Here is a 15917-nt window from a genome sequence, read left to right on the forward strand (position 1 = left end):
GAGGTCAACTACCATGGTCAAACCCACTCTGATATGACTGGCTTGGGAGAAGAGGGACTGAAAAGAGGGACTATGGGTTGGTAAAAGACAGGCAAAAGGAGTGGGTGAAATCTGTGCTCCTCATCCACACACCTATTTTGCTGCTGAAAGCTAAGCTTAACCACCAGCGCCTCACTATTCCCATATTCATCCTTAAATGCATGAACTTTCTGACGTCACATTTACTTTGGCCCCAAGGGTGGCAGGAGATCACAAAACATTCCAGCTTTAAATGGATCTTTGTGCAGAAGGTGGAAGCCAAGATAGAATTAGTGCAGATAGTTGGATGCAAGAGGGCTTAATAAAAAATACCATTAAGACCACTGAATGAAAAGGCTTTGAACAAAAGGGTTTTAAAGTCAGTAAAGAACTATACTGATAATACAGAACAAACTCTGAAGTTGTATGAGAATGGTTTTGAGACTTCCAAGGAGAACACATACAGCAGGTCCAAGAGACAGCATTGTGGATTTAAGCAGGGGAGACTGAAATTTCAGAATATGCAAACAAGCTTTCAGTTTTTTCACAGTCTTTCTGTGGATAGAAAAGCACAAGAGACCTTACATTACTTAATCAATTGCCTCTGCCATAACAAACCAACAGTCTTGGTCTGCAATCCTGGGATTTGATTGCTGCCTTGCACCACAATGAGATATTACCATTATTTCTTAATTAAGTCAGTTTTTAAAAAATGCAGTCGGCTATATTTATCACACAACTCAATTTGCGAAGTTAATAATTAATTAGCCTCATCTCTCTGAGAAGTACAATTCCTGTATTTCCTGATATTTGTGCATTATATATTCCATGACTGAGCAGAAATTTGAGCCACATCCTAATAGTGCAATCCTATGCACATTTACTTGTAACAAAGCTGTCAACTTTTCTCTTTTCTTGCGAGGAATCCTATTCAGAATAAGGGAATTTCCCTTTTAAAAAAGGGAAAAGTTGACAGCTATGACTTGTAAGTAAGTCCCATTATGTTCAAGGAAGTCTGCTCCCAGGCAAGAGGAATCCTAGCAGAACAATCCTATGCGTGCCTACTCACAAGTAAGCTCCAATAGGTTTAATAGAACTTGCTCCCAGGGAAGCATGCATAGGGAGCCAGCCCAAGTGGTGGTTTAATACAAAATTGCCTGCTGTCAGATCCAGACATAGTTATTAGTAGAGTAGAGCTTATAAAATGAAAAAGATTCTTACAAGTGAACAGACAAAACAGATATAGTTTTGAAAACCTCACAGTTGATTATTATACCAGTCAAGTGCTTACTTACAAACTGATGTCTCCTAGTGAATATGTATTCTTTAACAGCAGACAACTCCTGGACTTACCAGAGAGGTGAAATGATATTTAAAACTGAATGTAAAATAAACTTTTTAGATGTGTTCATATTTTCTTTATTCTTTTTAATTTGTTTTACAGGGAAAGCACATCAAAGATTGTAGTTGACTGTTTACCTTTTTGAGAGACAGCAAGAATGATAAAATTGTGTTCCCATGCTGCTTCAACGGAAAATGACAATTATCCATTCCAGAACAGCATCATTACCTATCCACATGCATCTTCCCTTCCTAGGATGCTTATCAAAAGCAAATACAAGTAATTTTTTTTACTCAATTTTATTTTTACCTTGGAAGACCTGATATCCCAGGCCTTGACTTCTGGACTGAATCCTCCACAGATACAAACATTCGGATCAAGAGGGTGAAACTTCAAGGTGCTAATTCGAAAGTCAGTCCTACTGCTAAAAGTCTGTGCTCCTAAAATAGTGACAAAAAAAGAAGAATGGAGGTTACTTTTTTTGGAAGTAAGGATTTACGGTTTCACAATTTTATTTCAGAACTATACGTGGTAGTAATGCTCAATGGAAATTCTTTGACTTTTTCCTGAATGCCATCAGAAAGTTGGCATTGTCTATATAGCACCATGGGGGGGGGGGTTGGGATAAATGCACTGCAGAAGCTGAGTCAAGTGTTTAAGACAGTTGTCTTTACTAGGCCAACACCAACATACACTACTATACATACTATCTACACACTATCTACACATGTTACAAGTAGTCTTCTTTCTCTGAACCCAGAGAGGGTTCTTTGCTTCAAAGTCCTTGCTCTGTTAAAGTTCATAACCAAATCCTTAGTTCAGTTGCTTGCAAAGTCCTGCAACTGATAGAGTTCTCTGAGTTCTTTCTTTCTTCTTTCACAAACAATATTTCCAAAAAGACTTCGCTTGAATCCAGAATTCCAACACATAGCCTGCAACATTTCCTGCAATCTCCTACCACACAATATCCCTCACAATATGCTGTAACTTGAGCCCTTTTATAGTTACTTGCCAAATCTGCCCAATAACACAGATAAGAGAGCCCTAAGAGAGCAGATGCATTGTGGGGAATGAGTCATCTCAGCTGACTCTGGAGAATTAACCCATTAACTGCATTAACCATTGGGATGCATGCAGTTTTAGAGAATACGAAACAGGTCCCTGTCCCAAGGAGCTTACAATCTGAAATTCAAGGGAAACAGAGGAAGATGAGGGAAATGGAGGGAAGACATATGTGGTTGTTTTCGACTGCATGTATGTTGAACTTGGGGCTGACTTTGTCTGGGATGTACAGATGGTTCAAAATACAACAGCTAGGATAATGACTGGCCCCAGACAATAGAACAAATGGGTCCATTTGTAACCCCACTTGATCTTAAAACAGAAGGCCCTAAAAAAGTTGGGGTCCAGGTTCTCAAGGACTACCTTTCCCTGCACAAACCTGCTGGCACATCAAGACCATCTTCAAATGCCCTTCTCTAGGTCACAACTACCACTAGAACTGAGGCAGGTGGTGCTCGCCTGCCACCAAACTTAGAGCTTTATTCCAGTCATTTTAGCTCTGAATTTTGCTTATTTATTTTGAATATTTATATCCTCATTTTCTTCACAAAACAGACTCTCTTAACTTTATGCTGTTCTGTTGCCCTGTTACATAAAATTTAAAAATCTATTAGAAATTGCTGCGGTAATCCTTTTTTAACTGAAGAACGAGACAACGAATGCTTATAAACCATACAACTAGATGCATTTTGAGGTTAGTCCATTTAAGCAACCATTGTTTTGTCCTTAAAGGAAATTATTACGGCCAGTGGGCAGTATGGGAAAATAGAAAACTGCTTCATGCTGAGTCAGATCACTGGCCCTTCTAGAACTCAGAACTGTCTACACTGACTGCCAGCAGCTGTCCAGGATTTTAATTAAGGGTCTTCTCCAAGCTTCGTCTGGAACTGAACCTGGGACTTTTTGCATGAGAAGCAGATGCTCTACCACGGAGTTGTGGCTCAATTACTGGAGATTTTTTTGAATAAAGAAATAATGTGAAAAATTAAAAATTAAATTAAATTAGCAGAGGTATAGGGTGAGAAAATGTATCCCTTTCCTTTGATGATATCACAGCCACCATCCAATGAGCAGTTGTGGCACGTGCATCTGCATTGCATCCAAAACTGCAGTTATGAGGCTACTTTGGTAGGGTGGGTGGGATCCTTTCCCTAGCACCAACAACAAAAATGCAGTTTAATACGAAAATTAGATAATCTGTAATGGGACACCCTGGAGAATTTATCTCTCAAAAAAAGTCATTAGCCTGGAAGAACTGAGTGGGGAGGGAGAGGAAGTAGGAAAGCAGCAAAACTTAGTCCTGTTCTTTTATGTAGAAGAATTCTCAAACTGGAAGAGATTTGGCAGCTAGAGAGGCAGCATGCGCGGCAAAAGATACCGCAGCAAAAAGCATGCAAAGTAAAGGGGAGAAGAACAGAGCAGCGCCACTCAGCAGAGATAAAGGAGAATGAGCATGGAAAAAACAGGAGCTTTATGTCTGATGGGAGTTGGGAATAAGTCAGCCTTTGCTAACTGGAGCTGATCAGAGCTGCAGTTCAAAACAACTACAGGGCATCAGGTCATAGCTGTCAAGTGTCCCTTATTTGGCGGGACAGTCCCTTATCCCAGCGCCATGTCCCGCTGCTGTCCCTTATTGATGATGTCCCTTAAATAAGCTACTGAAGGTAATGGGGCCCTTTCTATGTCCAGCTGTCCTTTGTCAACAACAAATTGTTGCTTTTTTGTGTTGAATATATGCTATATGGTAATTTATGGACCTAATAGGTATCTAAAGCCATTTGCACACAACAAAATATGTATTTTATCAAAGTAATTGTTGATCCCTTATTTTGGCTGCTGATCCCTTATTTTTGAGGCTGCTGGTCCCTTATTTTCAAATCTGTAAGCTGACAGCTATGCATCAGGTTGGCCAAGGCTGCATTAGACAAAATGATCAGCTCTGAATTTCTACTTGTCCTTTCACCAGAACGCATTCAAATGAAACAAAGGAAGTGTAACACAGACGGTGGTTTAGCAGTTCATGTTGCCATTGGGCAATACTTTAGTCCAGTTTGCCAAACTTGGGTGTCCAGCTGTTTTTGGACTATGATTCCCATCATCCCTAGCTAGCAGGACCAGAGGTCAGGGATCATGGGAACTGTAGTCCAGAAACACCTGGAAACCCAAGTTTGGAAATTATTGGTTTAAGTCTGCCATCCATTGTGTTAACACAATTCGGGAAAACGCTGCCCATTTGGAATGATTACAGTGGTACCCCGCAAGACGAATGCCTCGCAAGACGGAAAACCTGCAAGACAAAAGGGTTTTCTGTTTTGGAGGCACTTCGCAAGACGAATTTCCCTATGGGCTTGCTTCGCAAGACGAAAGCCCATAGGGAAATCTCCGGGGACCTGTTTTAAATTGCTGGCGGTCGGGAGCAAAGACTTTCACCCACAGCCAGCCTTTAGAAGAGGTCCTGGACCTCTTCTGAAGGCCGGCGGGGGGCAAAAGTCTTTGCTCCCCCCCGCCTGCCTTCCCGGGACAGCGGAGACTTCTCCGCTGCCCCAGGCGATCTTAAAATGCTGGCGGGCGGGAGCGAAGCGTTCGCTGCCGACCCCCAGCATTTTAAAATCTCCCCGGGACAGCAGGGGCTTTTAAAATGCTGGCGGTCGGCAGCAAAGCCCTCCTGTCCCCGGAGCTTGCGGGGCGGGAGGTGGGAAGAAGGGCTTTTCTTCCCACCGCCAGCCTTCAGAACAGCCTTCTGAAGGCTGGCAGTGGGAAGAAAAGCCCTTGTTCCCCCCCCCCAGCCTTCAGAAGAGGTCGGGGGACAGACTGTCCCCGGACCTGGTCTGAAGGCGGTTTCCCTAGGAACGCATTAATTGATTTTCAATGCATTCCTATGGGAAACCGTGCTTCGCAAGACGAAAAACTCGCAAGAAGAAAAAACTTGCGGAACGAATTAATTTCGTCTTGCGAGGCACCACTGTAAATTGGGGGAATTATACAAATGATCCTGAAGCAAACCACTGAACGCATTTCAGCAATGTCTCCCACAAGAGTCAGAAAGCCTCTCGTTAGAATGAATGCCCTGGTCGCCTTTTCTCCAACTGTTAGGGCTTTGAGAAAACAGCACAACACGCAATACATTTTGTTGGCGAAACCACAATAGATTAAAACATATTTTGTTGCTGATTTAGGATAGGGGAGGGAGACAGAATTCTACTCTCAAAGCAAATAAGGATTTGCATATCCTCTCAAGTAAGGCACTGGCTGTTCCCATGGAGACACTCTTTTCTAAATTTAATTGTATGTGGTAATCTTCACAGAATCCTGTGGCTTAATACCAATCGTCTTTGTAAACAACCTTTCCAGGGCCGTAAATTAATGCCACAGGAAATTCAGCTACAAGGATTTGAATTTTATCTCCTGTTCATTGCCATTATACTTATCAAATTAATGATGTTAATAAACAGTTCACTCCAAGGTGTGAAACCAAATGCATTTTCACAATTTCCATTCCCTTTTATATCCTGATGAATAACACACACGAGGTTGCGTTATGCATAAGAAAACCTTGTTTTTCTATAAATCTATGCCTGTGGAGGGGAGGGGAGGATGTACGAAGTGTTTCCTAACTTATGGCAAGGAGCTAACGCTTCCCAAAAATACTCTTCCCTGTCTTTTCTTAACATGCCTGGGGATTCCTCAGGTAGTTAAGGAAGCACCCATAAGATCGCACCATTTTATTCTGCAGTAATTACATCTCGAACAACCACTGAACCTCAATATTCCACCAAAACAGACAAGAATCTCCAAGAAAAAGCAGTTCTGAAATCACAACCTAGTGCAGCTCCCAAAACAGCCACACTGTGGTCCATCAATGGTGAAAGTTGACCAGACCCAGAGTCTCTGCCTTGCTTCTCTTTTTACTCCTCCCAATCTTATTTGACACACCTGAGCTTGCTCCAGCTGAGCAGCTCTGTCTCCCTCCCCGCATGAAGCATTTGACCCAAGGAGTCCCTTGACCTTCACCTGCTCGGCTAGTAAGCTGGGCTGTGTTCTCTCACCTGTCTCAGTCTCTTAAGTGCACTTCTCGCTGTTCACGGCGCCTCAGAGCCTGTCATGTTCACAGAGAAGGGGTACCTCTGGTTCTGGAGATGTGTCCCCCGGCTCTCATGAACTGTCAGCTGCCCCTTCAACGTCCTCTGATGCCTGCTAAGTACCTCCTAAGTCATGGGTAGGCAAACTAAGGCCCAAGGGCCGGATCCAGCCCTATTGCCTTCTCAATCCAGCCCATGGATGGTCCAGGAATCAGCATGTTTTTACATGAGTAGAATGTGTGCTTTTATTTAAAATGCATCTCTGGGTTATTTGTGGGGCCTGCCTGGTGTTTTTACATGAGTAGAATGTGTGCTTTTATTTAAAATGCATCTCTGGGTTATTTGTGGGGCATAGGAATTTGTTCATATTTTTTTTCAAAATATTGTCCGGCCCCCCAGAAGGTCTGAGGGGCAGTGGACTGGCCCCCTGCTGAAAAAGTTTGCTGACCCCTGTCCTAAGTCCCCACCTCCCCTTCCCCATCTTCAGCTTGTCCTGGTGTGTACCAATCATGGCTACACCCCTTCCTGGGATCCTCTTCACCTTCCTCAGAGCCCTGCCCTTTCACGACAGTTTCCCCACCCCTACTCTTAGTAAAATTTCGTAGTATAAAGTCAGGTCCTGTTCTCATTTATATGTTGGCAACTCCACAGCAGATCTGTCTACATTATTAAAAACTGTTTAAACTTTTAACGTGCACCTAATGTTCTAGTTGATGATTTATAGCTTTTCTCCAGATGTGGGCTGCTTGAGTAACTACCATCACATTTCTTCACATTTTACACAATAAAAATCCCTTTTCTTCCCAAAGGTATAGTTCTTCCCAGAATTACAGAAACAATGGAACACGACCGATTTCCAATGTAGGCTAAGCAGTGTTTCCTGTGATATGCAGTAACAGAAGGTATTTTAAAAATAATAATAATAGAGGCCACCTTGCAAATTCTTATTACTGCCTAGTCCAAACAGTATCTTCCGTGCACGAGAGGCAGGTGTGAGCAGGTCTGGGGGAACTTGAAAATTTGCAGAAATACAAACATATTAAAAAAACAACAACCCAAAAGGGGAAGAAGCCCCAAACAGCTGAAGTGAGGACCTGAGCTTAGTTTCCACAGAATGCTGACTGTTTTGAGGGGAGGGGAGAAACAGGGTGGGGGAAATGGAACAGATAGGCTGAAATCCTGAACAGCAGCATTACGAACTGTAAAAGATTGCTGTTGTCCTCATTTGTTAATGTTATGTACTGAAGTTCTCACCCTGGGCCAGCAGGGGGATACTGTAGATAGTTTTCTCTCAGGTCCACATATGCAAATAAGGAATTGAAAGTGACGTTCAGTGATTGGATAGTTACAGAAAGTTGTTACTGTTGCTTTGTAGTTGAGCTCTATATAAGCAGGTTGGCTGAACCCTTCAGCCCAGTCCTGTTCTGGCTGTGAAGAAACAAGAGCTGTTTGAAGAATTGCTGTGTCATCTGATATGTTCACCCACAACTTAACAGTTAATACATTAAAATCATCATTTAAATTATGCTGAGCAGCCATAACTCAATAGTTTAGCACGCATTTTGCATGCAGTAGCTCCAGAAGTTTTAATACAATCTTTTTTTAAAAAAATGAAGTGGATGAACAGAATTTGCTAGGAAAACCACAAAGAAGGTTCTGCTGTCCTGTGCCTTAATGAAGGGTGGGGAACCCATGGCTCTCCATATGTTGTTGAACTACAGCTTCCATCAGCCCCTGGGATAATGGGACAATGGTCAGGGATAATGGGAGCTTTAGTCCAACAACATCTGGAGGGTCACAAGTTCCCTGCCCCTGGCCATTGAAGGAAAAGTATGGCTTTGCCCTCTAGAAGTGGAAGTGATATGGATGGCTCCACTTTTAATCCTAATTATTGGGCGCATAAGGAAAATCTCTGTCTGCACCTTGAGCACCATTAAAACTACAGGGCTTCTTCAGATTCTGGACTAATTTACTTATCTGGGCATTCTCTGTTTTAAAGCAGCACTTGAAGTGGGATACAAATGGGGAGAAATGAAGCAAAGTCATAAAGCAAGCTCTAAGTAGCCTAGTAAGTAAGCAGGTGGCATTGTGGTCTAAACCACTGAGCCTAGGGCTTGCCGATCAGAAGGTCAGCGGTTCGAATCCCCACGACAGGGTGAGCTCCCGTTGTTTGGTCCCTGCTCCTGCCAACCTAGCAGTTCGAAAGCACGTCAAAGTGCAAGTAGATAAATAGGTACCGCTCCGGTGGGAAGGTAAACGGCATTTCCGTGCGCTGCTCTGGTTTCGCCAGAAGTGGCTTAGTCATGCTGGCCACATGACCCGGAAGCTGTACGCTGGCTCCCATGGCCAATAAAGTGAGATGAGCACCGCAACCCCAGAGTCATCCGCGACTGGACTTAACTGTCAGGGGTCCTTTACCTTTACCTTTAAGTAACCTACATTTCCCTCTTAAATCTAGACCCAAGAAATCTATGACGGGCATGCATTTATATTTAATTCATGAACTCTAATGTAATATAATGTTAGGCAATCTGCAGTGCACCAAAGAAAGTGCTTTTAAATCATCCCAGAGTGGCAGTTCAGTTGCGATAATCAGAACACTGCATTCATGGCAGGCAAATGGCCATCTGTCATGGTTGGGTGGAGAGATGTCATGGATGCGCTAGTTGAGATTCCTGCATTGCAGGGGGTTGGGCTACATGACCCACAGGATCCCTTCCAATCCTACAAGTCTTTGATTCCAAATAACAAGATTCCCCCCCGCCGCCCCAGCAATCTGCAGGTGCAATGGCATTGTTTCCTTTGTGACAAAGAGACGGCAGTTTAATTAAAAATGTTCGCTGTTATGCAAATGCCACAACACATAAACATAAATTTCAAAACTACATTAGCATGCCGGGTTTCGCTGCGCTTCAGTGGCCAGCAGGAGTTACCAACATGCTCAAAAATGACTAAAATAATATGTAAAATTACATGCTGGGAAAGCGAAACCTAGGCTTTGTGCAAAGGATTGCTTCGACTATCTAAAAGGGTGTCACGTGGAGGATGGAGCTAGCTTGTTTTCTCCTGCTCTGGAGGGCAGGACCTGAACCAGTGGCTACAAGTTACAGGACAGGAGGTTCTGACTAAAAACCAGGAGGAACCTTCTGACGGTGAGAGCCATTCAACAGTGGAATGGGCTCTGTGGAAGCTGTTAGGATATTTCCGTTCCACCTTAAAAGGCAGCAGGCTTTGTGAGTCACAGAGTCTGCGTATTTCCTGTTCACAGGAAGTTTATGTTTTGTATGTGCTTTCGTTTTCTCTCTGTGTGTCTGAGACACTGAAGCAGGCAGTCATGTTTTTTCTTTGTTCTGACCAACGCTGAATAAACTTGTAAATAATGCTCTCCTGCGTGCATCTTTCGCTGTGAGAACTCTGCTGATAAGAGCCTGCACGAGCTCTGGAATGTGGCAAGCTATTTCTGAGGCTTCGTGTCGCTAATTGACTGATACTGCGTTATCTACGGGAGGTCGATGGATCGCAATGGAGACGGCTTGGGGGCATGATGGCCTTTGTCTCCCGGGCAGTATCCCAACAGAAGCTGGTGGACTCTACAGTCATACCTCTTGTTGCGTTTGCTTCACATTGCGGCTTTTGAGGTTGCGAACGCGGCAAACCCGGAAGTGTATACTTCCGGGTTTCACTGTGCGCACATGCGCAGAACGCTTTTGTGCGCTTCGCGAATGCGCAGAAATGCTCTATCACGCTCCGCGCTTGCGCAGAAGAGCCGCTCTAGTTGCAGACTTTTCGGGGTGCGAAAGGCACCCCAGAACGGATCGTGTCTGCAATTAGAGGTACCACTGTACTTCACTGGAAGTTTTTAAGCAGAGGTTGGGTGCCCATCGGCCATCAGAGGCGGATTTAGGAGAGTAGGACTACTCTGCTCACACTGGGCCTAGAGCTGCAGGATCGCCGCAGGGGATGTCGCAACTATCGTTTAGAATGAAGCAAGAGAGGCAGAGGAATGCTGGATTTTGGTGTCGCACAGGGCGATGCTGAAGTTTGAGGCCCGCAAAGTCCGCCACGGCTGCCATGGGTGCATTAGTTGAGATTCCTGCACTGCAAGGGGCTGGACTAAATAAGACAATAATAATTTAATTTATATCCCACCCATCAGGCTGAGTTTTCCCAGCCACTCTGGGTGGCTTACAACATATAAAACACAACGAATCGTCAAACATTTAAAAACAAGATATCCCATACAAGCAACAAACCAACCAATAAATCAATAAAAATCAACGACAACAATAATAACAATAATAATGACAATAATTCAGTTTACAGCTATACCCAAATTAAAGTAACTGCCAACCCCAACCAAACATTTAACCAACACCAACCCAACAAAAAGGAAACAGAGGAACCAAAATCAGAACCGTTTACAACATTTTAGTCAGTTACCCCAACTGGGGAATGGTTGGGTATGGTTTAGCCTGGAAAAGAGGAGACTGCAACGAGATACGATAGCAAACTTCCAATATATAAAGGGTTGTCAGTGGAAGATGGAACAAGCTTGTTTTCTCCTGCTCTGGAGGGTGGATGACACTTGGGGTCCCTTCCAACTCTACAATTCTATGATTATATATATATATATATATATATGCAGGTTTTGGTGTCTTCGGGTGTCTTCCCGTGTAAGAGTCGGGGTGTCTGTGCGACGTTTCGACGAGGTCTCACTCGTCATCTTCAGGCTGGTGCTTTCGGCTTCTTGTTACTGGAACAGAGCAGAGTCTGGTGTTTGAGTTTCTATAAATACTGTTGAGGGGTGTGGTGTATAGCCTCCAACCTTCTGGCCAGAGAGGAAGTTCCTAGATTAGTGTGCCTTTTCTTCTTTTGTTCCTTAATTACTTGAGGGATATCTTGGGTGATTTCATGAGTGATATTCTGAATACCACTGGGTGGGTCATTAAGTGTAGATTAGTTGCTAAAGCTTTCGTGTCTTGACCTCTTGAGCTTGTGAGGAGTTTTTCTGAGAAGATGGCTGTGCTGCATTTAGTTGTGCTCTGGCTTGGCTTCGTGTATAGGGGCGAGCTGTGGTTTTGTGCCTTGTGCCAGCCAGATCTGTGTAGGGATTGCAGGGGGGTGCAGCATCCGGAGGTGCCACTATAGTTTGGCTACTGGATGGAGTCTGTAATATGTCTGTGGAGAGGGTCTGGGTTTGGGTCTGGTGTGGTTGATTGGTGACGGCGTTCTGTGTGCCTCTGGTTCTGGTGTCGGTTTTTGTGGGGAGGGCTAATTTCCAGATGTCTGGCAGGCGGGACGTGTCGTCACGCTTGTTCATGTTGTGAGGGTGTTTCTCTATCTCGATGGCTTCCATGATTATTCTCTTGTGGTGATGTTCCATGTTAAAGAGCAATTTGGAATCTGCAAAATTAATTTCGTGTCCTGTTTCTTTCATGTGTTGGAAAAGAGAGGAAGTTTTTTCTTCTTTTTTGACGGCATTCTTGTGTTCTGCGATACGTGCATTTATTCGTCTGTTTGTTTGTCCAATGTACGTGGCTGGGCAGACTTTGCAGGGTATTTCATAGACCCCTTGGTTTTCCAGCTGGATTTTGTCAAAATCCAGCTGGAAAATTTTGTCAAAATCCAGCTGGAAAACCAAGGGGTCTATGAAATACCCTGCAAAGTCTGCCCAGCCACGTACATTGGACAAACAAACAGACGAATAAATGCACGTATCGCAGAACACAAGAATGCCGTCAAAAAAGAAGAAAAAACTTCCTCTCTTTTCCAACACATGAAAGAAACAGGACACGAAATTAATTTTGCAGATTCCAAATTGCTCTTTAACATGGAACATCACCACAAGAGAATAATCATGGAAGCCATCGAGATAGAGAAACACCCTCACAACATGAACAAGCGTGACGACACGTCCCGCCTGCCAGACATCTGGAAATTAGCCCTCCCCACAAAAACCGACACCAGAACCAGAGGCACACAGAACGCCGTCACCAATCAACCACACCAGACCCAAACCCAGACCCTCTCCACAGACATATTACAGACTCCATCCAGTAGCCAAACTATAGTGGCACCTCCGGATGTTGCACCCCCCTGCAATCCCTACACAGATCTGGCTGGCACAAGGCACAAAACCACAGCTCGCCCCTATACACGAAGCCAAGCCAGAGCACAACTAAATGCAGCACAGCCATCTTCTCAGAAAAACTCCTCACAAGCTCAAGAGGTCAAGACACGAAAGCTTTAGCAACTAATCTACACTTAATGACCCACCCAGTGGTATTCAGAATATCACTCATGAAATCACCCAAGATATCCCTCAAGTAATTAAGGAACAAAAGAAGAAAAGGCACACTAATCTAGGAACTTCCTCTCTGCCCAGAACGTTGGAGGCTATACACCACACCCCTCAACAGTATTTATAGAAACTCAAACACCAGACTCTGCTCTGTTCCAGTAACAAGAAGCCGAAAGCACCAGCCTGAAGATGACGAGTGAGACCTCGTCGAAACGTCGCACAGACACCCCGACTCTTACACGGGAAGACACCCGAAGACACCAAAACCTGCATTCCTGTACCCGTGAAAATCTACGAAAGCATATATATATATATATATATATATATATATATATATACACACACACACACACACACACACACACACATATCACTTGCTTGCTTGCCAGGCAGGGAACCAATAGGCAAGCAGGCAATGGCATCTCCTCCTCCTCCTCCTTCCCACCATCAAGCAGGTTGCAAGGGTGAAAAGGAGGAAGAGGAAGAGAAGGAAATGGCGGAAGAGGAAATGGTTCAGAGGGTTCCTGTCAGTGCTCCCATCACACCACGAGGCTTGGCCCTCAGCAGATGCCCAACCACACCAAGCCCTTGATGCCAGCCCTCTAAGGTAGGACCTTACTTGTCCCCAGAAAGCACGGAAGGGTTCCAAGCAAAGGAGGCACTTCAACCTTCTCCACACAAGTGGCAGAAGAGGGAGAAGAGGGAGAAGGACTCCATCAGTCCACGGGCCTGAAGTGCTGTGGAGGCCTGAGCAAGGAACAATTCCTCCAAGCCTGCGTGGAAAAAGTAATTAAGAGGGGAAAGCTTGCTCATGAAGCCGTGGATGGAAGACATCTAAGCGAAGTTAATCAAACGCTGAAATAAGCTCCGCGCTGGTGAAGAGCAGTGGAGAGAGGTGAATGAACGGTTCAGTGAAATAAGGCTGCTCTAATCTGTACAGCTGGCTTCATGTTTTTCAAGTGAGAATGCACCCAATTTGGATTCCAGTAACAAGCTGGGTTGTTCTTGTTCCGATTTTTTCTTTTCCTGAAAGCGCTACTGACGTATCGGTGAGAAATGCAGAGTAACAATAAACAAGAAAGGAAAAAGGGAGGTGTTCAGAGTAAACTGGCTGTGTTGTTTGAACCTGCTTCTCTCTGTGTGTGTCTTTCTCTCTTACACACACACACACATAACAGATGCATGATAATACACTGAAAAATTCCCAAGCTATATAAAACGGAAGCATCTTGTAAAATTCAGTCAAAAGCCAATGAATTGAAATGCCTGTTTAAATATAAACATTTTAATATGACGTTGAAAGCTGCTTCTTCAGGCGGGGTTTATTCCGAGCACCACTTATTCTCACCTGCCTATCTTACAGAACCTCGGCGCAGTCTTACTTACCCAGTGATTTAGAAAGCTGCCCTAGATCAAATCAGTCAGTTGGTCTACCTAGCTCAGTATTGTCAACACTGACTGGCAACAACTCTTCCAAGGTTTCAGGCAGAAGTCATTCCCAGTTTTATCTGGAGTTGCCTGGGATTGAACCTGGGGCATTTTGCATGCAGTGCATGTGATCTGTTGTTGTTGTCGTTTAGTCGTGTCCGACTCTTTGTGACCCCATGGACCAGAGCACGCCAGGCACTCCTGTCTTCCACTGCCTCCTGCAGTTTGGTCAAACTCATGCTGGTAGCTTCGAGAACACTGTCCAACCAACTCATCCTCTGTCGTCCCCTTCTTCTTGTGCCCTCCATCTTTCCCAACATCAGGGTCTTTTCCAGGGAGTCTTCTCTTCTCATGAGGTGGCCAAAGTACTGGAACCTCAGCTTCAGGATCTGTCCTTCCAGTGAGCACTCAGGGCTGATTTCCTTCAGAATGGAGAGGTTTGATCTTCTTGCAGTCCACGGGACTCTCAAGAGTCTCCTCCAGCACCATAATCCAAAAGCATCAATTCTTCGGCGATCAGCCTTCTTTATGGTGCATCTACTTTATGTGATTTACCACTGTGCTATAGTTGTCCCTTTCCAGGCAGGATGATAATAGTTTGATAGAGCCTTGTAGGCAAGCTTGTCCAACTTCCTCTTCTATGCATAAAATCCAAACCTAGAGCAGCCCCATGAGATGGCTGTCCAGCCTCTGCTTCAAGACCTCCCCGGCCACCACCCCAAGTTACTGCTTCCATTGACAAACTGTTTTTACCATTAACAAGTGTCTCCTAGTGTTCAACTGAAATCTGCCATCCTGTAACTCGAACCCATTAGATCTAATCCCACCCTTTAGGGCAGCAGCAAAGAAGTCTTTATTCTCTTTAGTCAGACGGGATAGCTCAGTTGCTTAAAGCATGGTGCTGATAACACCAAGGTTGCAGGTTCAATCCCCATATGGGACAGCTGCTTATTCCAGCATTGCAAGGGGTTGGACTAGATAATCCTCAGGGTCCCTTCCAGCTCTACAGTTCAATGTTTCTATTATTATTCTTGGCCTATCTTTCCAACCTTTAGATAGGAATACCCATGCACACATCTCATCTGTCCTGTATCTGAGCCCGGCTTCGGCTGGGGAGGGAGGGATATAAATGAAATTTATTATTATTATTATTATTATTAGGAAGTCTCAGTCCTGTATCAGGAAGCTTTTAATGTTTAATGTTTTATTATGTTTCTGTATATGCTGGAAACCACTTAGAGTGTCTGGGGCAACCCAGTCAGATGGGTGGGGTGCTAATAATAATAATAATAATAATAATAATAATGGTTCAAAAATCTGCCTAGAGCCAACCCAAGGAACTAATTCTCCACATGTGCCAATTTGCTTGTTAATTCACGTAACAACAGCCTTAAATTGACTTCATATCTTACATAATAAAGTGCACTGTGCTTCCTGAAGGGCATGTACAAAAACAAATTTGTATGACACTTGATGCTTTACGCGCAGATAAAGGCCATACAGCTTAGAAAAGCAGCTGCCAATTTTTTACTTTTGTCTCCAGCATCCACTAACAACAGAAGCCACTGGGTACACTGCTCCGAGCACGGGGAACTCAGTCCATTAGCTTCAGTTACAATTGGCGTTGCGCTATAATGACAGCAAGAAAGAAAATACCAGAGAAATGCGGCTGTGAGAAGGAAAATGA

The 15917-nt window shown here is 44.1% G+C and overlaps 1 protein-coding gene across 2 annotated transcripts in view; it reads right to left on the reverse strand.

Moving 5' to 3' along the window:
• The window catches only part of WDR25 (WD repeat domain 25), a 423366-nt gene that overhangs the window by 351376 nt on the left and 56073 nt on the right, over positions 1 to 15917 (reverse strand). For both annotated transcript variants that reach the window (XM_082218380.1, XM_082218381.1), the window contains exon 4: positions 1670 to 1800. In XM_082218380.1, the coding sequence (XP_082074506.1) occupies positions 1670 to 1800 (131 nt within the window). The remainder of the gene's footprint in view (positions 1 to 1669; positions 1801 to 15917) is intronic.

Source organism: Podarcis vaucheri (genome assembly GCF_965113315.1).
Source record: "Podarcis vaucheri genome assembly, chromosome: 1".
In the NCBI taxonomy this organism is placed as follows: domain Eukaryota; kingdom Metazoa; phylum Chordata; class Lepidosauria; order Squamata; family Lacertidae; genus Podarcis; species Podarcis vaucheri.